The 27,805-nt window shown below is 44.7% G+C and overlaps 3 protein-coding genes across 5 annotated transcripts in view; all 3 read left to right on the forward strand.

Annotated features, from left to right (window-relative positions):
• LOC112584726 (antigen WC1.1) overlaps positions 1 to 9,684 on the forward strand; it is a 62,744-nt gene extending 53,060 nt beyond the window's left edge. Inside the window, exons 14-20 of the mRNA XM_045165272.1 lie at positions 3,554 to 3,595; positions 3,683 to 3,997; positions 4,250 to 4,282; positions 4,830 to 4,967; positions 5,354 to 5,443; positions 6,317 to 6,454; positions 9,397 to 9,684. Of these exons, the coding sequence (XP_045021207.1) occupies positions 3,554 to 3,595; positions 3,683 to 3,997; positions 4,250 to 4,282; positions 4,830 to 4,967; positions 5,354 to 5,443; positions 6,317 to 6,454; positions 9,397 to 9,542 (902 nt within the window). The 3' untranslated portion in view covers positions 9,543 to 9,684. The remainder of the gene's footprint in view (positions 1 to 3,553; positions 3,596 to 3,682; positions 3,998 to 4,249; positions 4,283 to 4,829; positions 4,968 to 5,353; positions 5,444 to 6,316; positions 6,455 to 9,396) is intronic.
• Positions 1 to 27,805, forward strand: part of LOC102402808 (antigen WC1.1) — a gene marked incomplete in the record, with an annotated part of 1,152,186 nt that overhangs the window by 988,802 nt on the left and 135,579 nt on the right.
• LOC102416343 (antigen WC1.1) overlaps positions 22,439 to 27,805 on the forward strand; it is a 50,992-nt gene continuing 45,625 nt past the window's right edge. For all 3 annotated transcript variants that reach the window (XM_044941026.2, XM_045165273.1, XM_045165274.1), the window contains exons 1-2: positions 22,439 to 22,576; positions 26,322 to 26,642. In XM_044941026.2, coding sequence (XP_044796961.2) covers positions 22,504 to 22,576; positions 26,322 to 26,642 — 394 coding nt within the window. In that variant the 5' untranslated portion in view covers positions 22,439 to 22,503. The remainder of the gene's footprint in view (positions 22,577 to 26,321; positions 26,643 to 27,805) is intronic.

Consider the following 27,805-nt stretch of genomic DNA (forward strand, 5'->3'; position numbering starts at 1 on the left):
TTTAACCTATTTTGAGTTAATTTTTGTGAATGGTGTAAGATAGTGGTCCAGTTTCATTTTTTGCATGTGGCTGTGCAGTGTTCCCCATGCCATTTACTGAAAAAACTGTCCTTTTCCCAGTGTATATTCTTGGCTTCTTTGTCAAAAATTAATTGACCATAGAAATGTGGGTTTATTTATGGACTTTCTATTCTATTCCATTGATCTCTGTGTTCATTTTTATACCATCAACATACTGTTTTGATTAATATAGCTTTGTAATATAGTTTGAAATCAAGAAGCACGACACCTCCAGCTTTGTTATTCTTCTCAAGATTGCTTTGGTATTGAGCGTCTTTTGTGGTTCCATGCAAATTTTAGGATTGTTTCTTCTGTATCTGTGAAAACTTCCATTGAATTTTGATAAGGATTGCAGTGAATCTGTAGATTGCTTTGGGTAGTATGGGCATATTAATAATATTAGATCTTCCAATCCATGAGCACAGAATATCTTTCCATTTATTTGAGTCATCTTCAGTATCTTTCATCAATGTGTTTTTAGTTTTCAGTGTACATGTCTTTCACCTCCTTGGTTAAATTTATTCCTAGACATTTTATTCATTTTCATGCAAATGTAAATAGAATTGTTTTCTCAGTTTCTTTTATAGCAGTTTGTTGTTAGTGTAAAGAAATGCATATGATTTTTGTATACAGATTTTTCTTCTGCAACTTTACTGAGTGTATTAGTTCTCATATTTTTGCTGAAGTCTTTAGTGTTTTCTACATATAATATCATGTAAGGGGATTTCTTTCCTCATGACTCTGATGGTAAAAAATCTGTCTGCAATGCAAGAGACCCGGGTTCAGTCCCTGGGTCAGGAAGATCCCCTGGAGGAAGGAATGGCAACCCACTCCAGTATTCTTGCCTGGAGAATCCCAATGGACAGAGGAGCCTGGCAGGCTGCAGTCCTTGGGGTTGTGAAGAGTCAGACACGACTGAGTGACTAACACTTTCACTTTTCAATCTGCAAATAGTGTCAGTTTTGCCTCTTCCTTTCAGATTTGGATGTCTTGAGTTTCTTTTTATTGCCTGATGGATCTGGATAGGACTACCAAAACTAAGTTGAATAAAAGTGGTGAGAGGAGACATTTTTGTCTTGTGTCTAATTTCAGAGGAAAAGCTTTTGGTTTTTTACAGTCAAGTATGATGTTAGCTGTGTACTTTTCATATGGCCTTAATTATGTTGAGATGCAATCCTTCTATACCTACTTTGTAAAAGAGTTTTTCCTGTAAGTGGATGTTGAATTGGTCAAACACTTTTTCTGCATCCTTTGAGGATATGATTTTTACCTTCATTTTGTTTATTTGGTGTATCACATTGATTAATTTGTGAATGTTGAACTATCCTTGTATCCTTGGAACAAATATCACTTGATCATGGTGTATGATTCTTTTAGTGTATCGTCAAATTCAGTTTTCTAATATTTTGTTGACGATTTTTGCACCTGTACTTATCAGAGTATTAGCCCGTAATTTTCTTTTCTCATGGTATCCTTATCTGGCTTTGGTATCAGACTGATGTTGGCTTCATAAAATGAATTTGGAAGTGTTCTTTTCTTCTGTTTTTGGAAGAGTTTGAGAAAGCTCCACCACTAAATACTGTTACACTGGGAACTGAGATTTCAGCAATAAATTTTGAACGAAATAAATGTTGGCGAGGGCGACAAATAGTCACACCATAGCACCTTATTCCTTCAACATTTCTCTCTGTTTCTCTTTCTCCTTCCCTCCCCCTCCACATACACAAACACACACACCCCATTCAGGTGCACCTTGAATGGTATGCTGGATGTTGCCTGAAACCCATAGCTAAGAGAATGTGGGATCAGATACTTCAAAAGCAGAGGCTCACTCCCTTCCTTGCCTCTCTTTGATCATCTCTTTGTCTTTTTCATTTGAAGGCCAAAGAGGCATTAAACTGTGAGACCTTTTATTGATGATATTTTCCCTACAATTAAACCCTGTGAATTGAGAGGTGGTAAAGTCTTTGACCATGAAAATGAGCAACCCGCTCACAGAGGTCCTGCCATTGTTTTCTCAGAGATTCTCTGCATAGAGTGGGTAGGAGTTTTGATAGGATGATCTGGAAAGAATATAAAAATATTGATACTTTATGACAGGTACTATTTATCCTTCTGTTTTTTTGAATTTATATTTATTTCTCTCAGCTTCAATTCTTTTGTATATATTTTCAGTCTTTTGTTTATTATTTCTGCATCTTCTCAATACAAATTTTTCTTAGTAGGCTTTTTTTTTTTCCCGTCCCCCATCACTTTTCCCCTGTAGTTTTTTTTTTCAAGTTGATAATAGATTTTTATTTTTTCTTTTTTAAATATAAATTTATTTATTTTAATTGGAGGTTAATTACTTTACAATATTGTATTGGTTTTGCCATACATCAACATGAATCTGCCACAGGTATATCAGTAGGCTTTTTTTAACCATTGCAAAAATTTCTGGCTTACTCAGTGTGTACATATATGTGTCCATATATCTTCTCAGAATTCTACCAGGTCTTTCTTGTATACGTCCTTTTTAAGAGATTCCTAACCCACACTATGGGCTTTTCTGGTGGCACAGACAGCAAAGAAACTGCCTGCAGTGCAGGAGACCTGGGTTTGATCCCTGGGTAGGGAGGATCCAGTGGAGAAGTGAATAGCAATCCACTCCAGTATGTTTGTCTGGAAAATCCTATGGACAGAGGAGCCTGGTGGGTCCATAGGGTCACAAAGAGTTGGACATGACTGAGCGACTAACACACACACACACATAACCAACACTACATTGCGTAGCGATTATCTTCCAATTAAAAATAAATTTAGAAAAGAGAGTTTCCTTTTACAATAGTAGACTTCACTTGCCCACTTGTCACACTGAATAATAGGTAAGAGTAGTTTATAATCTATCTAATACTTTTCCATTAAAATTGTGTACATGAGATTTTGAATATAAATTGACTCTGTGCTTCTGGACTGATTATTTTTAATATCAACTATTATCATAGACTGTTACCATTAATTTATATTTGGTTTACTATTTCACTGATTAGTATGAATTAAAAAAAAAGAAATTTTATTTCACTGAATTTTATTTGTCTATTCATTCATTTAATAAATATTTATCAAGCTCTTATCTAGGTATTTTGAAATGGTTTTCCATAGATATTTGTTGAATGAGTGCATACAATGTGCAGGCACTGTCCTAATAGCAGAAACATGGCACATATAAGATATACAAGGTCCTTCTTCTAATGGAACTTTCATTCAGAGGAGTGTGTGTACATTCGTAGATGTCTGTGTTTATATTTGCTGTGGGGTGTGAAGACTGATAAACAAGTAAATATTTAAAGTAATTTCAGCTGGTGATCAGATGCAGTGAATGTTTCATCCCAGGAGATAATGAGCCTGTGTTTTCACATGTCATTTGCACTGAGCCATGGATCTTAGATAATCTTATGTGGGGACAGGAACACCCTCAGCTATTCCTGATCCACTGTTTCCCCGTTGTGTGCAGGAAGAAGACCCAAGAGCTGTCCAACTGCTGCCCCCTGCACAGGTACGTCAGCCAGCCCCCTCCCCTGTGGCTCCCAGGGGCTCCTTCCTCCCACCAGGGCAGTCACAGGAGGGGCTGCTGCCTTTTCAGACAGAGAGAAGCTGAGACTCAGGGGAGGAGACACCGAGTGCTCAGGGCGGGTGGAGGTCTGGCACAGCGGCTCCTGGGGCACCGTGTGCGATGACTCCTGGAGCCTGGCAGAGGCCGAGGTGGTGTGTCAGCAGCTGGGCTGTGGCCAGGCCCTGGAAGCCGTGCGGTCTGCAGCATTTGGCCCTGGAAATGGGAGCATCTGGCTGGACGAGGTGCAGTGCGGGGGCCGGGAGTCCTCCCTGTGGGACTGTGCTGCGGAGCCCTGGGGGCAGAGCGACTGCAAGCACGAGGAGGATGCTGGTGTGAGGTGCTCTGGTGAGTGAGGGGCTCGGGGTCCACCCTGGGTGAGCTGGGGCAGCGCAGGGGCAGTTGGCTGGACCAGGCGTGGTGGGGAGTTTATGTTCAGACATCCCGGGTGCTGGGGCTCTGATCTAGGATGAGGGTGCTGGGAGGCCTGGACATTGATGCTGTGGAGACTGAGAGGGGTGATTTCAGGCTCAGGAGGGAAAAGGTTTGCCCTGCGTTCTGGCCAATTCTTCTTCCCCACACTACTGTTTTTCTCTTTAGGTGTAAGGACAACAGTGCCCACGACTACAGCAGGTACTGTGATCCATCCACGGGCAGGAGAGGATACTCAGATACTGGGGACCTATTCTGTGGGCCCTCTGACAACTCAGAAGAGGAAAGAGTCTGAGGAGCTGTGGCTGTTGGGGAGGACCCAGGGCATTACACTGGGAAATCCCCTGCCTTGATGTCCAGGGTCAAATGTTCTCATGCCCAGGGTCCAAGGAAGTTTGGTTTCCTTGTTGCAGAATCTAAGGATCTCCCACCTGCCCTTGAGTGTTGCTCCTCATCAGAGAGGTGCAAGTCCCTGGACTGTTTGATGCTCTGTCTCCTGAAGCCCATGGAGAAGGGATGACCTGGGTCCTCAGAGGCTGTCTCGGCAGGGCAGCTCCCTGACAATCCCCACCTCTGCCTCGGGGCCACACTGGCCAGCGTGGAGTTGACTTGTCTCAGGACGAGACCCAGGGGAGCCCTGACACTGTCTGAGACTGAGACACCATTGTCTGGAGCTCCTGAAAATGCTGACACAGGAGATTTCTCTGTGCCCAAGACTATCTCCAGCCCTTTTTCCTGTTCTCCTTAGGGACCAGAACAACCTCAAATTCTCTTCCTGGCATCTTCTCCCTGCCTGGGGTCCTCTGCCTCATCCTGGGGGCCCTTCTCTTCCTGGTCCTCGTCATCCTGGTGACTCAGCTACTCAGATGGAGAGCAGAGCGCAGAGGTGGGCTGTAGGGGAAACTGGGGACCAGGGAGAGTGTGTGGAGGCAGGAGATGGGGCAGGTGTGAGGAGGGGAACCTGGGCCAGGTACTGTTCTGAGTTGCAGACTCCATGTGCTCTATGCTGAGCTCTAAGGGCTGAGTAGACAGAGGTTCTTAGGACTGGGGTGTGAACTCTCATAAGTCATGGCCTCTCCTGTGAGACCAGACAGAGTTGGCGCTGAGCTGTAATCAGGGTCAGACGAGGGGAGAAGGTGCTGACATGGTGCATGGGGTAGGAGACGATGCTGAGGTCCTGGCAGCCCCCATGTGAGCACCAGGGAGATGAAGGTGGGCTGGCTGGATTGGGGTATCTGGGAAGCTTCTCTGACCTGCTGGGGGATCTCTCAGCCTTATCCAGCTATGAAGATGCTCTTGCTGAAGCTGTGTATGAGGAGCTCGATTACCTTCTGACCCAGAAGGAAGGTCTGGGCAGCCCAGGTGAGTGTCTCTGTCTGCCCTCCTGGGATCTCTGGTTGTCACCACCCACTGGCTGTGCACATCTTCTCAGCATCTGCAGACCCCATGTGTGCCCCAGGCTCACAGAGACGGCTCCTCCAAAGAGGCAGGATGGCCTCTCAGAGCCCCGTGACCTCCCAGCCTCTGTCTATACTGCAGAAGCCAGGCCTGTCCCTTCTCAGCCTTAACACAGGTCCCGTGGGTGTGGGGAGGAAAAATTCTGTGTGTTCTGTGATGTTTGTCTCCACATGAGGCTTCCCGTCAGAGTTCTCACTGACTAAACTGCCGTATTACACCAGGGATGGTGAGGACAACAGTGACTACAGATCCGCTCCAGGAAATAGAGGTGGACCTGCCTCGGCTGGGCTCTGGGGAGGAGAGTTTCCCTCATAGAGAGGAGATTTAAGGGGAATGGTTTTCCTTTGATGGACCAGAGGCATCCCTTGTGTCCAGATGGGGTTCGTCCTTCTCCTTCTCTGGCTGTTCTGTGATGTCTCATGTCAGGGCTGGTCTCTCTGTGTCCAGAATCACCACAGGCACACAATGTTTTAAAAAAATAACATCTGTAAAGCACAATTTGTCAAAGTACTTTAGCAATGCTCAATGGTGGAAGAGTTGCTTGAGATATGTACTTTCCACCAGAAAATATTGAGATATGTAAAATCATGTTTTGGCTTATGGACACATCAAAATGAAACATGGTCTTAGAGAAAAAAGTCTGTTGAAACAAGGAGTGACTGGTGCCTCTATTCAGAAACTCAGAAACTCTGGGTCAGAAGGTATCTTAGGTATTCCCCAGTCCAACCCAGTTACTGTGGTTTCATCCACTCCCTTGTCTGCTCTTGGAACCCCCAGATCAGAGGACTGATGTCCCTGATGAAAATTACGATGATGCTGAAGAAGTACCAGTGCCTGGAACTCCTTCTGCCTCTCAGGGGAACGAGGAGGAGGTGCCCCCAGAGAAGGAGAATGGGGTGAGGTCCTCTCAGACAGGTGAGTGGGGTCAGTTGATCTCCTGCAATCTTTCTATCTGAAAAGAGTGAATTTGTGCTCCTCAATGCCCAGCCTCCCTAGAGAGTCAAAATATAGGTAATCTCATATATTTGGTAGCATCATCTTGACCATATGCCATATTTAATGCTGTCAGACTCCTTGCAAGGAGTGAGGAATCACTCTGCATTTGGCATTTATGCCTCCATAATGTGACATAAACTTATCACTTTATATGTGATATACTTGCATAATGGTTTATAGATTACAGAATTTCCTGGTGGTCCAGAGGTTAGGATTCTGCACTTTCACTGCTAGGGCTTAGGTTCAACCCTGGTCAAGGAACTAAGATCCCGGAAGCATTGTGTCATGGCTGAAACAGAAATTTATCGATTAATTGAGCATATTTAAAACAAAGCTAAACGCTGAAGAATTGATGCTTTTGAACTGTAGTGTTGGAGAAGACTCTTCAGAGACCCTTGGATGGCAAGGAGATCAACCCAGTCAATTTAAAGGAAATCAACCTGGAATATTCATTGGTAGGACTGAGCTGAAGTAGAGCTCCAATACCTTGGCCACCTGATACGGAGAACTGACTCCTTAGAAAAGACCCTGATGCTGGGAAAGATTGAAGGCAGGAGGAGAAGGAGATGACAGAGGATGAGGTGGTTGGATGGCATCACCAACTTGATGGATATGAGTTTGAGCAAGCTCTGGGAGTTGGTGATAGACAGGGAAGCCGGGTGTGCTGCATTCCATGGGGCCACAGAGAGTCAGGCATGACTGAGTGACTGAACTGAACTAAACCAAATTCAAAAATGAAACAAGTGTTTTAATAATATCTTTGCACGGTCACATACATGAAGGCAAACCATTCAATATCACAGTAATCCAGGTCTATGCCGAATCAGTAATGCTGAAGAAGCTGAAGTTGCCGTTCTATGAAGACCTACATGACCTTTTAGAACTATCACCTACAGAAGATGTCCTTTTCGTTATAAGGGACTGGAATGCAAAGTAGGAAGTCAAGAGATACCTGGAGTAACAGCCAAATATGGCCATGGAGTACAAAATGAGGCAAGGCAAAGGCTAATAGAGTTTTGCCAAGAGAACACACAAACACCCTCTTCCAACAACACAAGAGAGGACTCTACACGTGGACATCATCAGATGGTCAGTACCGAAATCCGATTAATTATATTCTTTGCAGCCAAAGATGGAGACGCTCTATACTGTCAGCAAAAACAAGACCAGGAGCTGACTGTGGCTCAGATCAAGAACTCCTTATTGCCAAATTCAGACTTAAATTGAAGAAAGTAGAGAAACCCACTAGACCATTCAGGTATGACCTAAATCAAATTCCTTATGATTATACAGTAGAAGTGACAAATAGATTCAGGGGATTATGTCTGATAGGCAGAGTGCCTTATGAATTATGGACGGAGGTTCGTGACATTGTATAGGAGGCAGTGATCAAAAATATCCCCAAGAAAAAGAAATGCAAAAAGACAAAATGGTTGTCTGAGGAGGCCTTACAAATAGCTGAGAAAAGACGAGAAGTGAAACCAAAGGAGAAAAGGAAAGTTATATCCATTTGAATACAGAGTTCCAAAGAATAGCAAGGAGAGATAAGAAAGCCTTCCTCACTGATCAATGCAAAGAAACAGAGGAAAACAATGGAATGGGAAAGACTAGAGATCTGGTCAAGAAAATACAGATACAAAGGAAATATTTCATGCAAAGATGGGTACAATAAAGGACAGAAATGTTATGGACCTAACAGAAGCAGAAGATATTAAGAAGAGGTGGCAAGAACACACAGAAGAGCTATACAAAAAAATCTTCATGACCCAGATAATCACGATGGTGTGATCACTCACCTAGAGCCAGATATCCTGGAATGTGAAGTCAAGTGGGCCTTAGGAAACATCTCTATGAACAAAGCTAGTGGAGGTGATGGAATACCAGTTGAGTTCTTTCAAATCCTAAAAGATGATGCTGTGAAAGTGCTGCACTCAATATGCCAGCAAATTTGGAAAACTTAGCAGTGGCCACAGGACTGGAAAAGTCAGTTTTCATTCCAATCCCAAAGAAAGGCAATGCCAAAGAATGTTCAAACTACTGCACAATTGCACTCATCTCACACTCTAGCAAAGTAATGCTCAAAATTCTCCAAGCCAGGCTTCAACAGGGCATGAACCATGATATTCTAGATGTTCAAGCTGCACTTAGAAAAGGCAAAGGAACCAGAGATCAAATTGCCAAAATTCGCTGGATCATCGAAAAAGCAAGAGAGTTCCAGAGAAACATCTATTTCTGCTTTATTAATTATGCCAAATTCTTGACTGTGTGTATCACAATAAACTGATATTTCAGTAGCTGCGAGAAGACACTCATTCTCTAGAAAAAGAGTATTTCTCCATCTGAGGGTCTGTGTAGTTTCTGGGGAGGAGATATCTGTGGGTGCACCTGTGATACTATTTGTGGACATTTGGGAACAGGAGTCAAGTCAACTAAGAGCAGACTTGGGTTGTGAGTGAGGAATTCTGAATTTTCCTGTTTCCAGTCTCCCTCTTATTGTGAATTTGCATCTATCACCTGTGAAAGGAGAACATTTAAATTCCTTTTTATGATTCTTACCATTGCTGGGCATCTCCTTGGTATTGTGTTGCCTGGAAGCAGGTCTCCCAGAGCTCCTGAGCACAGGTCTCCTGTGATGCAGGATTTCCCCAACACTGAGGCCCAGGAGACCACATGAACTGGATCTGAAGGGACAGCTGGGATCCATCCTCACTGGAACTCATGTGAAATAGCCTGAGCCTCCCTCCCCACACCCGGGTCCCAGGGATGCTTTGTCATAAGCACTTGCTTGACTCCCTTCCACCAGAGGGTTCTGTCCTATCCTCGTGTCTCAGTTCTAATCAAACTTCTCTTTTCTACTTCAGGCTCTTGTCTGAACTTCTCCAGAGTGGCAGCTGATCCTGGGGAAGGAGAAGAGAGCCTCTGGCTACTCCAGGGGAAGAGAGAGGATGCTGGGTACGATGATGTTGAACTCAGTGCCCTGGGAACATCCCCAGTGACTTTCTCGTGATGCTGTATTAACTAGGAGGTGAAGCCTCAGATATTCTAATTGCCTGTATTTCAATAGAGTAGTGCTGACCTGTAATTGTGGCATATGAAAATTGCCCAAAATGAAATATTCTGAATAAATTAACTTTTTGCTGTGCTGTTAATTTAGGAAGCTCCATGTCAAACGCTGTTAGAGGATTGGTCCTCAAATGCCATCTTTCTCAAAGGAAATGCAAGATTAGTTGGCTGACCTGCTTTCTCACTTGTCTTAGAGGCTAATGAGGGCATTCTCACAAGTGCTCCAGGTCACTCTTATTTTGAAAAGGATGTAAACTTGGTCTACATTCTCACACTCCTTCCTAACAAGATGAACTCATGGAAAAACAAAAAAAAGCAAACCAGTTCTAAACACCTCTGAGATGTCACATCACCAGTTTGTAACTTGTTCTTGGACACCAGACTGGGTGTGAGTTTCAAAGTGGAAGGTTGGCTGGTGGAAGAGAATGGATACAGCTTTCCTTATCCTGCCTCAATATTCACAGGGCAATTAATAATCTAACTGTACATAACTACCTCTTCCTTTTTCATCTCTTTTTTATATCTTTAGTGGATACGGACACCTCTTTGCTCATCCCCCATGTCTATTTGATTATCCAAATTTTATAAATTCATTCTTTCTTCTCTATATCTTCCTACTATTTCTTTAGGATGGTGCTATTTCTTGTCTCTCCAAGGATCTCTCCTTCTAAGTGAATTATATCAGTTCATATATATCTTCAAGTTGATGGAAGGCAAATTGGTGCTCACCCACACCCTATATTCAGATGGGACAAGAAGGCAAGAAAGTGGAGACTTAGGCAGAGGGGATCCAAAAGAATGAATGTAGATAGAAAGATCAGGAACATTTGGCTATTTATGTTTCAGAGATATGGATGGAGGCATCTGACATGACTGATCTCTTAGAGGAAGAATTTCAGACCAAGGGGCTTCTTTGAAAACATTTATTTTTCAGATGTTTCAAGATTGTTTCAAGATTACTTAAACAGTGTCAGACTTTTTTTTTTTTTTTGGCTCCAAAATCACTGCAGATGGTGACTGCAGCCATGAAATTAAAAGACGCTTACTCCTTGGAAGGAAAGTTATGACCAACCTAGATAGCATATTCAAAAGCAGAGATATTACTTTGCCAACAAGGGTCCATCTAGTCAAGGCTATGGTTTTTACAGTGATCGTGTATGGATGTGAGAGTTAGACTGTGAAGAAAGCAGAGTGCTGAAGGATTGATGCTTTTGAACTGTGGTGTTGGACAAGACTCTTGAGAGTCCCTTGGACTTCAGGGAGATCCAACCAGTCCATCCTAAAGGAGATCAGTCCTGGGTGTTCATTGGAGGGACTGATGCTGAAGCTGAAACTCCAATATTTTGGCCACCTCATGCGAAGAGTTTACTCATTGGAAAAGACCCTGATGCTGGGTGGGATTGGGGACAGGAGGAGAAGGGAACGACAGAGGATGAGATGGCTGGATGACATCACTGACTCGATGGACATGAGTTTGGGTGAACTCCAGGAGTTGGTGACGGACATGGAGGCTTGGCGTGCTGTGATTCATGGGGTCGCAAAGAGTGGGACAGGACTCAGTGACTGAATTGAACTGAAAAAGTAATTGTGATCGTGCTGTGACTCCTCAGTGCAGAGAGAGCTGTCATGAAGAAGCGACAAAGTAAAGATTACATTTACACAGCAATACCCCCACAAACCCCCTGCCCCCCACCCCTATCCCCACCCCTGGCCAATTCCATTGTGGACATGTGGAGAAGCTGCTGAACTAATATAAAACCTGAGAGTGCTGGCCTGGTTGTGAGCTGGACCCACCCAGTTACTTGGTTGATGACTCTGGATGGTTTCTAGGGCTCCAACCTACACTCACGCTTGCAGTCTTCATAGTTCTAGGCTGTGCTTGGGGATGGGAAGATGCCTAGGGCTTCTTCCAGGTCAGCTCACATGGCTATTCACTTGGGAAGTGATGAAATAGATGACATATGATGAAATAAGGCACACACACGAAGAAGCTCAGTGAACTCCAATAAAACACGATAAACAATGAATTTCAGGAAGACAATATATGAAGAAAATAAGATTTAAAAAAATTTCTCATCATCATTATTATTGTTTTCAATTTTTGGTTGCATGAGTCTTTGTTGCTGCACATGGGCTTTCTCTAAATGCAGCAAGCAGGCACTACTCTTCTCTGTGGACAGCAGGTTTCTCCATGCGTGGCCTTCTCTTATTGTGAACAGGTTCTAGGTACCCAGGCTTCAGGGGTTGCAGCATCGCCTCCTATTTGTGATTTGTGGGTCCTAGAACTCAGGCTCAGTAATTATTGAGCTAGGGCTCAGTAATTGTTGAGCTAGGGTGTTACTTCACAGAATAAATTCAGAGCTTTTTTAAAAACAGAGATAGAAAGCATAAAAAAGGAAGTAAACAGGGAGTTTGCTGATGGTTTAGTGGTTAGGATTCGATGCATTTGCTGCTGTTGTCTGGATTCAGTCCCAGTAGGGGGACTGAGATCCCTTAAGCTTTGCAGTGAGGCAAAGAGAATAACAGAAGAAACAAAACAGAAAAATGAACCAAACAGAGATTCAGTTGCTTAAGATTCAGTTCAGTTCAGTGGTTCAGTCATGTCCAACTCTTTGTGACCCCATGGACCGCAGCACACCAGGCTTCCCTGTCCATCACCGACTCTTAGAGCTTGCCCAAACTCATGTCCATTGAGTCGGTGATGCCATCATCCAACCGTTTCATCCCCTGTCGTTCCCTTCTCCTCCTGCCCTCAATCTTTCTCAGCATTAGGGTCTTTCCTAAAGAGTTAGTTCTTCGCATCAGGTTGTCAAAATATTGGAGTTTCAGCTTCAGCATAAGTCCTTCCAATGAATATTCAGGACTGAATTCCTTTAGGATGGACTGGTTAGATCAGTTGCTTAAGACTACAATGAATGGAATGCAACAAAATGAAAAATGCTACCTAGAGCATCAACAACAACAGAAGACTCTGTAACTTAGAAGGCAGGACCATTGAGATTACCCAACCAGGGGACAAAGAAAAAGAGGAATGAAAAAGAGTGAAAGAACCTGTGTGAGCTCTGGGGTAACATTCACAGAAACAACCTGCACATTATTGGAGTCCCGGAAGGACAAGAGAGGGAGAAAGGGACACAGATTGTACTTAAAGAAATAATACCAGATAAGTCCCAAATCTGATGAGATTTAGACATCCAAGTTCATGTAGCTAATAGATTACTCTTCAGAGTTGATTCAAATGATCATCCCCATGACACATTGCTTGTAATCAAGAAAAAGAATTATACAAGTAGCAAGAGAAAAGTGCTGCTGCTGCTGCTAAGTCGCTTCAGTCGTGTCCGACTCTGTGCGACCCCATAGACAGCAGCCCACCAGGCTCCCCCATCCCTGGGATTCTCCAGGCAAGAACACTGGAGTGGGTTGCCATTTCCTTCTCCAAGAGAAAAGTAAATGCTCACGAAAAATAAATTTCCTTAAAAATATCAGTGGACTTTTTAGTAGAAACCTGACTGTCCAGGACAGAAAGGATGATATATTCAAACTTATGGGAAAAAAAAGCCTACCACCCAAGAATACTTTTCTCAGGAAGGTTGTTTTTCATAAATGAAGATGATATAAAGACTTTCCCAAATGAACAATAGTTGAGGGGATTCACCACACTAGGCTTGTCTTACAAGATTGCTGAGGGGAGTTCCTCAAACTAAATGAAGGATGCTAATTTTTATATGAAAGAAGTGGAAATATGCAACAGACTTGTAAATGTAAATACTGAATCCAATTCAGCATACTCTGACACTGTCATATAGTAGTGTGCTAGTCAGGTAGCTTTAGTCTAAAGAAAGTATTAAAATAGCTATAGAGAAAATATTTTGTTGGTAGATATACAATATAGAGAGAGGTAAATTGTGACATCCAAAACAAAATGTGTAGAAGGGGATAAAAAGGTAGAGCTTTTGCATGTCATTGGAATTAATTTGTTATCAGTATAGTATTTACTGTTGTCCCTCTAAGATGTTTTATGTGAGCCATGTGGCAACAGAAATGTAAAAACCTACAGTAGATTCACAAAAAGTAACAAGAAGGGACTCAAAGAGCAACATTCTCCAAATTTATCAGTTCACAGTTCTAAATGTTGTGCAGAACAATTGAGTTGTCCTGGTCTCCACATCATCTTTCAAGATCAGCTGAAGGGGACACTCCTTCAAAAAGTGAAAGACTAATTAAGCTGTGTGTTATTTTAAGCCAAAGAAATCTTTGGGCACCTCATCTGCTTCCCATATCGATGGTGCAGCTGTACTTTTTTAATCGCAAATTTTCTTCCTGTGATATTGCTGTGTGGTTTTAATGAAATAACTGCCAATGATAAATCATATGAATATCCTGTCTCCTCAGTTGGGTTTGATTAAGACTTATTAAGAAGCCACATGTAGGTACTTTGTAGTTTGTCTTGTGTATCCTTAGAGATAGAGATTTGCAGTGTTCGTTGTGACATATTGTTGGTGATAGCTGCTTGTTTTTGAAAATGAAATTTTGCCTTGGTAATTGTCAGAAACATTTGCCTTTAAAACAAAAATATTAGCTAAATGATGTTCTCAGAAAGATTTCTTTATATTCAAGACAATTTATCTTCAATATTTAGTACAGTGCCATTCAGCCATTCAATAAATATTAGCTGAACATCTGTGAAGTTACAGAGAGGGGAAATATAGAGCTTATACACAGGCATAGGCCTCACTCCAATCCTGGGGCCTGGCAAGGCCTCAGACAATGCCTACAGACTGCAGGAACCTTGGTTAGCATGCCCAGATTGGGAAGCATTCGATGACAAGGAAAAGAGGTCTGTTCACAGAGTCTTTGATGTTAAAGGAGGAACACATTGCTGTATTTTCCAGTGTTCTGAGGCTGGTCTGTGGGCAGGACTCAGCTGCACCAAAGCTCCATGTGCAATAGAGCCTCAGTTCATAGACTTTGAATCTGAGCAATCACTCAGGCTTTGAACTCTGAGTGCCACCCCAGAGGCACTAACCTTAGGCTTAAGTAGTTTAAGAATCACCACCCACAAGAACTCAATAGCTCTGCAGTTGGTAATTACATCAGCTCTGAGCAGAGGTGGGTTAATCATGAAGTTAATGAAGCGTGTTCTTCAGAGCCTCTCCTTGCACCAGCCCCTTCCAAGTCCTGAGGGGGGCCCTAGGGCTGTGGTTGAAGCAGAGAGGACTCTACAATCCTTGCTTCCTCACCGTGTCTTCTGCCTGCCTTTTGCCCGTGGAAAACTTTAGTCAAAGAATATGTTTAATTGGAGAAGCGAGAAACGTGGAAACAAAGGAAAACAGTCAGAGGAGACTAAATAATAATAATGTAGTCATTAAGCACAGTCAAGGACCTTTAGTTCTTTCTCAAGGGTTATAGATGATATTCTGAGCCGTGTCCTGTGAGCTGTCTTATAGACACAAAACACCAGGTGGAGCAGTGAACTACATGATGACCACACTGTACCCAGGACTTGAGCGTCCACAATTCTGAGAACTGACCACAAAGACATGGGAACAAGTACACCCAGGCACTAAAGATTAACTGTACCTAAAACAACCAGTGGATGCTTTGGATGGCATCACCAACTTGATGGACATGAGTATGAGCAAGCTCTGGGAGTTGGTGATGGACAGGAAAGCCTGGTGTGCGGCTGCCCATGGGGTCGCAAAGAGTTGGACTCGACTGAGTGATGAAATGAACTGAGGACAGCCAAGATGATGCTATTCAGACCACTGATGACCAATTTGAAGATGACTGTTAGAGATGACTGTGCTGTTTCTGCATATAACCTCCCCCAACCCCAGCTCTGCTGTAGAAGCTCTCACCCTCTTCTTGTCATGGGATGGGCGGAGTCGGCCTTTATACAGATGTCCACCACCCTCCCCGCCAGTTGCTGGCATCTGAAATAAAACAAACTTTTCTTTCCACCAACCTGGCCTGTATACTGGATTTTGAGTGGTTAGCAGCCGGACTCCTCACACATACCTTTCGGTTACATGGTCACAAGGAGATAGGTTTTGAATGTGCCATTTGCTTCAGTTGAGGGAAATAAAAATTCGGCAAAATTATTACTTACCCAAAGGTGAAGAATTTAATTAACTACATGGAGAACTAAATCCAGGAATCAGATTTGTTCCGGAAATCAAGAAGAAACAGAAGAGGTTTGGAACATACATGCTGCTTTTTCATTAGTACAGGATTGGTGGAATGTAAAAATAAGATCAAAGATGATGAACTGACTAACTCAGAGCAAAGGAGAGCTGTTTAAGGATGAAGGTCAAGATGCTCAGAGACAAAAATGGGGAAAAGGAAGCACAACTGTCAGCGCAGACTGATGTAAAGGGAGGAGGAGCTGCACCAGGTGTGGATGCTCTTATGCAGAAGTTTAGGTCTAGTTGTTGGTCAATCAGTGATGGTGACTAGGAATCAACCAAGCCCCAAAGAGGAATCAAGTTGAGACCTGAGGGAGCAGCTTGGGATGAAGACACAGAAGGAAGAGGAGATCCAGAAAAGTACCTGCTTCATGTGACAGATTTTGTCTTCCTTTCACGTCTTCAGAATAGGCTCTGTTCTGATGCTGGAACAACTGACTCCCAAATCTCAGAAGGAACACACACATGCATACACACATTCATTACCAACCTGCAAACGTACTGTGGTCAGCGAGGCTCCACTAGCTTACACGTGTACCATGTGGAACACGCAGCTTCTGGGGCAGGAAAGAGAGAAACCAGAGAGTCGCATGGGGTTTTCATGCCTCTACTCAGAAGTGACACAGGTGACAACACCCACGTTTCATTGGCCAGAATGAGTCACTGGGAGATAGAAAAACAGCTATTTGATGAATATTACTATTGATGCCACATCCTTGGTAGCAATGCTGTCAGTTTTTTTTTTTTTTCCTTGCCTCGGTGAAGTTTCTGAGGTACAATTTTGTGCAGAAATTAAATGTCATTAGACCGTCCCCAGAATGGGATTTGAAGAAGGCCTTCTGTATCTGGTTCCTTCGTCTGGTGTGTCTCTGGCTCCTTACTGCACTTCTGTCTGTGCTGAGTGGGAGTAGTCAGATTCGTGTCTCCCCTGCCCCCACCACCCTCCCCACTCAGTATCACTACCTGCAGGGTGATTTTCAGCATTTGTTTATGCATTCATTTCTTTCTTTATCCACTATTTGTTAAGCTCTCTCTATGTGTCTTTACTTGACTTTAAAGAGATATTGAAGAGTAAGACACATACTTCCTCTCAAGAAGCCCCCACTTTAGAGACAATGAGCAAGGTTTTACAGATTAAATAAACACAGCAGTAATTTTGAGCTGGAGGAATTAGAAAGAGTTCATAGACATGACAACTCTGTGCTTTTAAAAACAAGAGAAGATTTATGAATTTTCTTTCTGTAATGGGCTTAAAAATGTGTCCCTAGGCAATGGCACCCCACTCCAGTACTCTTGCCTGGAAAATCGATGGACGGAGGAGCCTGGTGGGCTGCAGTCCATGGGGTCACTAAGAGTCGGACATGACTGAGCGACTTCACTTTCACTTTTTACTTTCTTGCATTGGAGAAGGAAATGGCAACCCACTCCAGTGTTCTTGCCTGGAGAATCCCAGGGACGGGGGAGCCTGGTGGGCTGCCGTCTATGGGGTCGCACAGAGTCGGACAGGACTGAAGTGACTTAGCCTTAGCCTAGCCTAGAATTGAAATATACATAAATGTAATATTCTCTATTTTTATCATGGATTTCATCTTGTGCACTAGCAAGGGATGTTTGTGTGGATTGAAAGTTCCATAAAGTTAACACAGACTCTCCCATTTAAAATTTATCCCTCAACTTAGCTGGGGTTCATGGTAATAACTGTCTTGTCATTTCTAGTTCAAGCTCCCTGCTGAGACTGGTTTTCCTCTATTTCAGGAGGCATCTTCTTGTCTCTCCTCCCACAGGTGGTGCCTGGGGTTGGAGGGCTTCTTCCTTTCCAACAGCAGTAGGGAAGGACCCTTTGTCTGCATGCTCTCCACTTAGAATCTGCTTGTCTTTGATTTCTTAGCTTTGATCTGCTCTTGTCTCTGGGTATCTGATGTTGCACTATGGAGGAGTGAATGAGGCCAATTCAGTGCCACACTCTGTTCGATGTTTCTGGTTATGGACTGTAACGGGCTGAACAGAGATGATGGGCTGGACCTAAGCCAGCTCATAACCTTGCTCTTTCCTTCATGCTCTTGTGATGAAGTGGTCTTTGGTAAAGGAGTCTTTACTAACCTTGGTCCCATCCATGCAAGGAACGCAGATGGTGAAGGGGGTCTCCAACGCTTTGGTGTAACAACTCAGTGAATCATTTTCCTTTAGAGTTGTACACCCCTTTTTTAATTTAAAAATATTTTGTATTTTAGTCTGTCTGATTGGTCCTGAGGAAATTTTCCTCAAGCAAGCAGGTTTAATTATTAACTTTCTTAGCAAAGAGATTACTGAACCTCTGACCACCATTTTCTCATGGTGATTTGGGAATAAAATGCTACATGTTGTATTGCTTCACAATCCATAAGGACAAATAGTTAGGCTAAGTAAAAGAACAAGATTCTTTCTGCTCTTTATTTCTGTACTTCTAATTCAAGGTGGAAGATGTTTAAATTTTTTTATAACTAAATTTCTTCCTGTTACAGTTGTGTGTGGTTTGAATTGAAAATATGCCAAATGACAAATACATAAACATCCTGACCACTTGGCCATATCTGATTAAGACCAGAACAGGAGGCTTCATGGTCTTCACCTGTCAGTGTTCTGTGGTTTATCTTCTTTATCTTCAGATATGCAAAGAAATTTGCAGCGTTTATATATGTTTAGAACTGGCTGTCTCAGCACTGCTCTTGTACTGGGGCTGGGTTGTTTCTAGTTATTGAAATTTACTGCATTCATTGCAGAAAGGCATTGAAGTGAACCATATATAGCTCATACCATTTAACAGTATTGAAATATCATTAAAACAAATGATGCAGCTTGCATTGTGCTGTTACATCCTCACAACAAGTTAAATTATTTCTCAAAAGATTTCTTTTTGATTGAAATGATTTGTGTAAAATACCAGGCTGACATTCATTCATTCAGGTATACAAGAGACATCATTACAATTTTTAGTTAGCCAAGCACTGGGGATATGGAGGTGAATTAGACACAAAATGTTTTACCAAGTACATTCGAGTTTATAAAGTAAAATGATTAAGTAAACAACTTAATTCACAAAAGCTCACCAGTGGTAAGGTCGAGGTTCTTGAGCAGTTACATGGGGCACAGAGAGAAGGAGTGATGTGTGGAAGACTCACAACTCTGATTGGCACCAATGACCATCACAGCATGTGGTTCCTGGGAGAGTTCTGACAGCCTCAGTCAAGGCTCCAGGTCACAGAATTGAATTCCTGCTCTAGAGTCCTGGGATTCCTGGGATGAGATGGTGGGAGATGCCCTAACACTGCTTCTCTACTACTACTACGTGTGTAAGTATGTGTGTGTGTTAGTCACTCAGCTGTGACCAACTCATTGTGACTCCATGGACTGTAGCCCCTCCAGGCTCCTCTGTCCATGGGATTTCCCAGGAAAGAATACCGAAGTGGGTTGTCATTTCCTTCTCCAGAGAATCTTCCTGACCCAGGGATCGAACTCAGATCTCCTGCATTGCAGGCAGATTCTTTATCATCTGAGCCATCAGGAAAGCAAGTTAACAGTAGTACATAATACTACGAATATGTACTACTGCTGTTGCCTGGAAAGTTCCATGGACAGAGGAACCTGGCATGGGTTCGCAAGGCGTTGGCCACGACTGAGCACATCAGCATCAGCACGTGTACTACTGTTAACTAGTGTTGTAATATCACATGCTAATGCCAACTCACCTAATCCTCACCAAAATCAGTCATCTTGGTGGGATCATCACCCTCCTTTTAGTAATAAGAGAGTGTGAGAATCCTGTTCAAGGCTCACACTTGGCATGTGGCTAAACTGTGAGTCAAGACCAGGCAGTCTGGCTCCCGAGCCTCTTTTCCTGACCCTGTACTGCACTCTCTCATGTTCATTGTGGACACAGCTGGGTTAGTGTCCTCCCTAAAACTTTCCTCCTTCAAATCTTTGATGAGAGTGGATACTGAAATTTCTTTATGTGTCAGAAAGATGTAGCTTCATCCGAGGGTGAGTTGGTCCATGTTGACCCTGCACCCCCAGCTCTGGGATAGAGGGTGCTGTGGGGACAGGCTGCCAGCCCTGAGTTTGCCGCTCCTTATAGCCCATCCCTTTCTATAAAGGGTCTGGAGCTGCTAACAGCATCTTACCTGTGAGATCTCCATCCCAAGTTGAGACCATGTGTACCTGGTTCACTAAACGCATCCCTGTGTCACCCTGTGGGAGGGATGACTGGACCCCAGGAAGCACGTCCTGTGTTCTCGGTGTCTGGCTGGTGGTTTCTGGTGATGGTGTGGACTCCACAACTGGGTAAGGAATGATGACTCTGGGCCCAGAGGGAGTAGAGCATCAATTCTAAGTGACTGAGCAGATCCTGGTCTTACTTCAGCAACTGAGTGTAAATTTTGGTTTTGATATTTATAATAAGTTTTTATAATTAATGTGGTAAAGCTCCAGATATAGAAGGAGACGGGATCAGGTACAGTCATGGGGCTTGAGAATGAGAGGACCAGATGACAAGGAAGTGATACTTAAATAAACAAAGGGTAAATATTAGCATATTTAGAGGAAGAAAAGTATGTGTTCAACTGTCTTTTCTCCCGTCTCAAGTAGGAAGAACAGGCATGGCGGGACAGAGAAGTTGTGTCTGCTGACTGGGATGAGGGGTCCCTCTGGTGGGGGATGTGGCAGGGCTGTGGACTAACCTGCAGCTGCCCTCAGTGTTGGCCCTACTGAGACCTTAAGGTGGGCCGTGGGTGGCTCTTGAAGCTGTCTCTGAGCTCCGGTGGGGACCCTCGGACCTGTGTGTCACAGATGCTTCCTTCCACATCTGTGCTGAAAAGATGGAGTCAAGGTGAGGGGGCCTCAGGATGGGCTTGTGTGGACCACACGGCTGCATCATGGGAATCTTGAGCCTGAGGGGGCACGAGGAAAGGGGGCAGCACATTAGTGACCTTGAATTTCGATGGGGGAGCTCTATCTTGCATCACTTACAGCACTTACAGCCCTTCTCAGTCTCTCTATTCATCCCTGGGGTACCTTCTGGGGGAGCATCTGGGAGCTTCTTTGATGAGTGGAAACAGAACAAGGCAGCAATGGCTACATTGGACATCATCCCTTCTGCTTGGATCTGTCCCCTCAACCCACCTGGGATTCCATTCTTGCCACCACCTTTCCTCTTAAATGCAGAACAGAGGAGGTGGGTTCATTGGTGGTTTCAGGCAGCATGAACCCCTTTTTCTTCTCTGCTTCACTCACCCCTTCTTGGCCCCCTGCCTGCAGCTATCATGTAGCAGACTTTCTATTTCCCCATCTCTCTGGAGCTGTTCCCTTAAATTATATTTTGCATCTTCTTTAGTTATGGTTTTATAATACAAATGTATTCTGAATCTTATCAAACCATACTCTCAGCATATAAAGGGGGTACATGTGAAGTTTAGAAAACTTTAGTCTTTCCAAAGTATAATTTTCTTTTTGTTTTCGTTGTTTATTCACTTAGTCATGTCCAACTCATTTCGACACGATGGACTGTAGCTGGCCAGGCCATTCTGTCCGCGGAATTCTCCAGGCAAGAATACTGGAGTGGGTTGCCATTTCCTTCTCCAGGGGATCTTCCCGACCCAGGGATCAAATCTACGTCTCTTGCTTTGTGGGCGGATTCTTTACTGCTGAGCCAAGAGTGAAGCCCCATGTTTTCTTCTAGAGATCCCTGCTCCTAATTTGGTGGTCTAGAGTTGAATGACGATTCCTACTTTCTCTTTGTTTCCTGTAATAGCAATCTCTTTCTCTCTGTCAGCCTCGTTTAGTGACTAGCTGAAAGAGATACTTCACATAAAATGAAATGCAATAAAGGGAAAGGGATTTAACACGTCTGAATGTCCCTATAGGGAACCCGCCTGCCAATGCAGGAGAAGCAGATTTGATCCTTGAGTCAGAAAGATCCCTTTAGAAGGAAATGGCAACCCCCTCCAGTATTCTTGCCTGGGAAATCCACTGAACAGAGGAGGCTGGCGAGCTACAGTGCAGGGGTTGCAAAGAGTCAGACACGACTGAGCATGCAGGCACTTGCTCCAGGACCAAGTCTCCAGATCATTCTGAGAAGGGGGAAAACCCTGCAATCTCATCCCCCCAACTTGATGGGTCTCACTTCATGCCTCCACAGTCACCTGTGAATTCCTGTACTCCTGGTCCTCATTTTCTGCTGACCTGATAAATACTCTTGTATTTCAAGACTTCTTGTAGTTCTCTGCTTCCACCCTGAGCTCAGTGCCGGGGAAGATCAATACTTGATTCTACAAAAGTTATTCTCCACGGGTCAACAGATCCCACACCCAGACCCTGTGAGATCTCACAGTCTGCAGATATTGACCAGGGTGATCAGGGGAGAGAAAGGCACTCATGATTTTTGATGAACCGTTTCTACCCCAGTCCCAGTGGTGGGACCCAGCTGTCAGGACTACGGAAGCAGGAGGTCAAAGGACCGTGTTGCTCATATAAGGAGATGTTGAAGATTCAGAAGCTCATTGGTGTCTGAGCTTCAGAAAGTGGCAGATGCAGCCTCTGATAGTGCCTGAAATGGTGAAAGGTGTTGCTATTGGCTCTCAGGAGGGAGGGTGTAAGGGGTGGTCTATATAGACCCCAGTCGGCACCCTGATGCCTCCTCACAGGCTGATCCTGCAGCTGGGACTGTGACCTTGAGGACGCGGGGTCAGGATGGCTCTGGGCAGACACCTCTCCCTGTGGGGCCTCTGTGTCCTCCTCCTCGGCACCGTGGTGGGTGGTCAAGGTAAGAGTTGCCCCTCTGTCCCAGTTCACAGCAGGGGAGAGGACGCCTTGATGAAGGGAAAGGTGTCTGGAGTTGTGGAACCTGGCCTCAGTGTTTCTGACCAAAAAAGAAGCATGCTGATGTGAATACTGGTTCCTTTCCTATGGTGGGGAGGGGGGAGGTGTCCATTGGTCATAGCGGCAGATTTTACAGAGCCGTGAGGTTTTGTCTGGATCAAGCTGGGTCAGCCTAAGTCCCCTCCACAGTCTCCCTTGTTTTCAGGGAGCTTCTAGGAGTCCCAGTGGCTCTCAGTGTGTAGAAGGTCCAGTGACTGAGCTCAGCTGGGACTCTGGGCTGTTCACACACGCTCCACGTGCCTGGTGTGTGAGCACCGCCCCTGGGTCCCTGTGTTTCCTATGTCTTCACTCCTGTAGGCTCTGTGATTGTGTGTGTGTATGTGTGTGTATGTGTGCAGGTGAGGAGTGCGTGACGGTGTGTGTGTGTGAGGGTATGAAGAGTGTGTGTGTGTGAGTGTGTGAGGGTGTGTATGTGTGAGGGTGTATGTGGGTGTGAAGAGTGTATGTGTTTGTGGAGTGTGTGAAGAGTGTGCAAGTGATGTATTAAGGCGAGTGAGGAGTATGTGTGGGTGAGTGTGGGTGAGTGATTTTGAGTGAGGAGTGTGTGAGTAGTGTGTGAGCCTGTGTGTGTTTGTGTGTGTGTGTGTGTGTGAGGGGAGGTGGAGCCTGTCTGTGTGAGAGGAACAGAGCTGCTGAGCAGGGAGTGAGTCCGTTAGTCTGTGAAGCACACGGGGTGTCCACAGGGCTGGGTGTCATGGCCGCTGCATGTAACTGGATCAGAGATAATCATACACCTGCCTGCCTCTCTCTGGCTCCTCTCCCCCATCTCTCGGGCTCCCCTCTGCTTGTTGCCATGTCTGCCTAGCACTGGGCTCCGTAAGAGGCTCTGCCTGCTGGCCTCACCTGTTCCCACCAGGTGTCCATTAGGGAGCAGAGAATCCTGCATCCAGGAGAGGGGACCTCTTGTCTGTTCAGTTCAGTTCAGTTCAGTTCAGTTGCTCCCTGGTGTCTGACTCTGCGATCCCATGGACCACAGCACGCCAGGCCTTCCTGTCCATCACCAACTCCCGGAGTCTACCCAAACTCATGTCCATTGAGTCGGTGATGCCATCCAACCATCTCATCCTCTGTCATCCCCTTCTCCTCCCACCTTCTCTCTTTCTCAGCTTCAGGGTCTTTACAGATGTGTCAGCTCTTCACATCAGGGTGCCAAAGTATTGGAGTTTCAGCTTCCACATCAGTCCTTCCAATGAACGACTTGTCCCTCTGTTTGTAAAGATCAGTTGATGTGCAGCCCCACGTGTATAAGTTCCCAAGTCCCTGCCCCAGTCCCTGTGACTCATTTCCTGATGTGCTGGGGGCCTGGGATGGTCCTTTCCCCTCCCAGGATCAGCTGTGACTCTGTAGGGAGCACTTTCTCTCGTGCCCTCTCCTGTCCCTCCCTCCCTGGGAGCTGCTTTCCACTGAGTGAGAGTGGAGTTTGTTATCAATCCTTCTTCATGGTCTGCAAGGTTTCTTTGGACAAATCCGCTGATCTCCTCATGGGAGTTCTCTTGGGTGACAATTTTTTTCTTCTCCTTAGACTTTTAGAATTCTCTTTCTCTTTGCATTTGGACAGTTTACTCTGTGAGTCTTGGAGAAGGTTGTTTGGATTGAAATTTTGGGGTGACTTATTAGCTTCTTGAACTTAGGTGTCCAGATCTTTCCCCAGGTTTGGAAATTCGCAGCCTGTCTTTCTTTCTTTTTTATTATTATTTATTTTCGGCTGTGCTAGGTCTCCTTGCTGCATGCGGGCTTTCTCTAGCTGTGGGAAGCAGGGGCTACTCCTCGCTGCAGTGCACAGGCTTCTCACTGCAGTGGCTTCTCTTGCTGGAGACCACAGGCTCTAGGTGCGCAGGTTTCAGCAGCTGTGGCACACTGGCTTAGTTGCTCTGCGGCATGTGGAATCTTCCTGGACCAGGGATTGAACCCATGTGCCCTACATTGGCAGGTGGATTCTTAGCCACTACACCACCAGGGAAGTCCTCAGCCCTTAATTCTTTTCTCCTTCACTTCTTCTGCTATGACTCCAGTCCATACACTGTTTCTCTTTATGGTGTCCACTGGCTTTCTATATTCCTTTCATTCTCTTTTGGCTCCTCTATTTGGATGCTTTCAACTAATCTTTCTTCTAACACATTGATTCTTTTTTCTTTTTCTTTCCCTTGGTCAAGTCTGTTGTTGAATCTCTGTGTTGAATTCTTCAGTTTACTCATTGTATTGTGCATATTAAGTCGCCTCAGTCATGTCTGACTCTTTGTGACCCTATGGACTGTAGCCCACCAGGCTGCTCCATCCATAGGATTCTCCAGGCAAGAATACTGAAGTGGGTTGCCATGCACTCCTCCAGGGGATCTTCCGGACCCAGGGATCAAACCCCAGTCTCTTACATTTCCTGCACTTGCAGACAGGTTCTTTACCACTAGCCCCACCTGGGAAGCCCGTTCATTTATTATTCAGCTTCAAAATATATGGTTGAAGAATTGAAGAAGTGAAAGTCATCAGTCATGTTTGACTCTTTGTACACAGTCCATGGAATTCTCCAGGCCTTACTGGAGTGGGTAGTCTTTCCCTTCTCCAGGAGGTCTTCCCAACCCAAGGATCAAACCCAGGTCTCCAGCATTGCAGACTGATTCTTTACCAGATGAGCCACAAGAGAAGACTGGAGTGGGTAGCCTATTCCTTCTCCAGCAGATATTCCTGATGCAGGATTTGAACCAGGGTGTCCTGCATTGCAGGTGGATTCTTTACCTACTGAGCTATCAGAGAATCACAAAATATCTGGTTAGTTCTTTTTTTTTTTTTTTAATAAAGTCTTCTGATGCTGGGAAAGATTGAAGGTGGGAGGAGAAGGGGACAACAGAGGATGAGATGCTTGCATGGCATCACTGACTGAATGGATATGAGTCTGAGTAAACTCCGTGAGTTGGTGATGGATAGGGAGGCCTGGTGTACTGTAGTCCATGGGGTCTTAAAGAATCAGACACGACTGAGCAACTGAACTGAACTGAACACTGGGAATGTCTCCATCTATGATGTTCCTACTAATGAACTCCTTTTTATATGCAGAAACCAGAGTCATCTTATGACTTAATCACTAAAGTGACATCTGATCACTTTCTTCAAATTCCATTTGTTAGATGCGTGTTGCTAGGTACATTGGAGTGTGGAATTACACAAAGACATGAACACCAGATGGCAGGAATAAGCAGGAGATTTTAGAGCCTGTTACCCAGCCCTCTGTTTCTGAGCTGGATGAGATGCTTCCTATGGACAGGAAAGGAGAGGGAGGATTCCTCCCTGGATCCCGGGCCATGAGCTGCAACAGAGATGGAGTAGCTGGGCCTTAGTAGCCTTGGGCACATCTACAGGGAGGGCAGCATCCAGAGTCTCTGAAGGCCTGTCCTCAGTGGTGTCCCTGGAGCTGGTTCTACAGGCTCCTGAGAAAGACTTGGTGCCTCCCTTCCTGCTCCGTGTTCAGTGATGGCACATTGGGGGCTTAGAGTTGGCCACGCTGGGAATGTTTATATCACAGAGGTCAGGAAATACTATATCCCATGCACTGTTTTGCTCCTCAAAGAGCTAATGTTTTAAATATTATACCACTCTAAGTCTCCTAAAATCTTTCCTGTCGTGTGTCTCTTTTGCAGCTCTGGAGCTGAGGCTGAAGGATGGAGCACACCGCTGTGAGGGGAGAGTGGAAGTGAAGCACCAAGGAGAATGGGGCACAGTGAATGATCTGAAATGGAGCTTGAAGGATGCATCTGTAGTGTGCAGACAGCTGGGATGTGGAGCTGCCATCGGTTTTCCTGGAGGGGCTTATTTTGGGCCAGGACTTGGCTCCATTTGGCTTTTGTATATTTCATGTGAAGGGGTGGAGTCAACTGTCAGTGACTGTAGGCATTCTGATATTAAAGACTATCGTAATGATGGCTATTCCCACGACTGGGATGCTGGAGTAGTCTGCTCAGGTAAGTCCTGTCTGGTTTGTGTGGGGATCTCTAGCAGGAAAAGCGTCTGTCTTATTACCAGAATGATTTGAGATTATGGATACAGCCTTTAGAACATACTTGGGTGAAGGGTCTTTGGGATGTGTCATGGAGGCAGAGGTGAGGTCAAAAATTTCATACAGATTAGCTTCTGGATTCGACCTCTGTGGCACAGTCTCAGCATGGTAATTGTTCTGTATTCTTTGACATAATGGTCAGTAGGGTGTGGCTACATTGATGGGGGTGGGGTGTCATAGGAGAGTTGTAGGCAACAAGGTTTATTATCCTCATTGGTCCCAAAAGTCAGAGTCACCACACTCCATCAGGTTGGTATGTGGGTGATGTGCCAATAGAACAGGCTCAACCAAGCAATGGTGACCCCACAAGGGCATGTGAAGACCCATGGACAAGTGACCATACCCGAAGTCATGGTGAAGTTACACAAGGAAAAGGTGTGAGAGAAATTCAGTGGTGCATTTAAATGTCCCTAGGTCACAGTCAGAGGAGGCCAGAAGTGGGACTTGTAGCAGGGAAAATCTCATCACAGTGGTGTACCTGATGAATCGAGTGGGGAGCTCACACCACATCTGCAGGGATGTTGAGGGAGCAGGAAAATGAAGTCTTGAAGTTTGCAACACAGTAGCTGAAGCGCATCACATATAGGAGGCAGTGAAGCTAAGAGTTCATGGGGTTCTCAAGGCAGGAATACTGAAGTGGTCTGCCTTTCCTTCTCTAGTGGACCACATCTTGTCAGAACTCTCCACTACGACCCCCATCTATCTTGGGTGGCCCTACATGGCATGGCTCATAGTTTCATTGAGTTAGACAAGGCTGTGGTCCATGAACTGTGAACTTCCAGATGTTCAAGATGGATTTAGAAAAGACAGAGGAACCAGAGGTCAAATTGCCAACATCCGTTTGATCACTGAAAATGCAAGTGAGTTCCAGAAAAACATCTACTTCTACTTTATTGACTATGCCAAAGCCTTCAACTGTGTGGATCACAACAAACTGGAAAATTCTTCAAGAAATGGGAATACCAGACCATCTGACCTGCGTCCTGAGAAATCTGTATGTAGGTCAAGAAGCAACAGTTAAAACTGGACATGGAACAAAAGACTGGTTCCAAATCGGGGAAGGAGTAC

The sequence above is a fragment of the Bubalus bubalis genome, chromosome 4, assembly GCF_019923935.1.
Source record: "Bubalus bubalis isolate 160015118507 breed Murrah chromosome 4, NDDB_SH_1, whole genome shotgun sequence".
Classification (NCBI taxonomy): domain Eukaryota; kingdom Metazoa; phylum Chordata; class Mammalia; order Artiodactyla; family Bovidae; genus Bubalus; species Bubalus bubalis.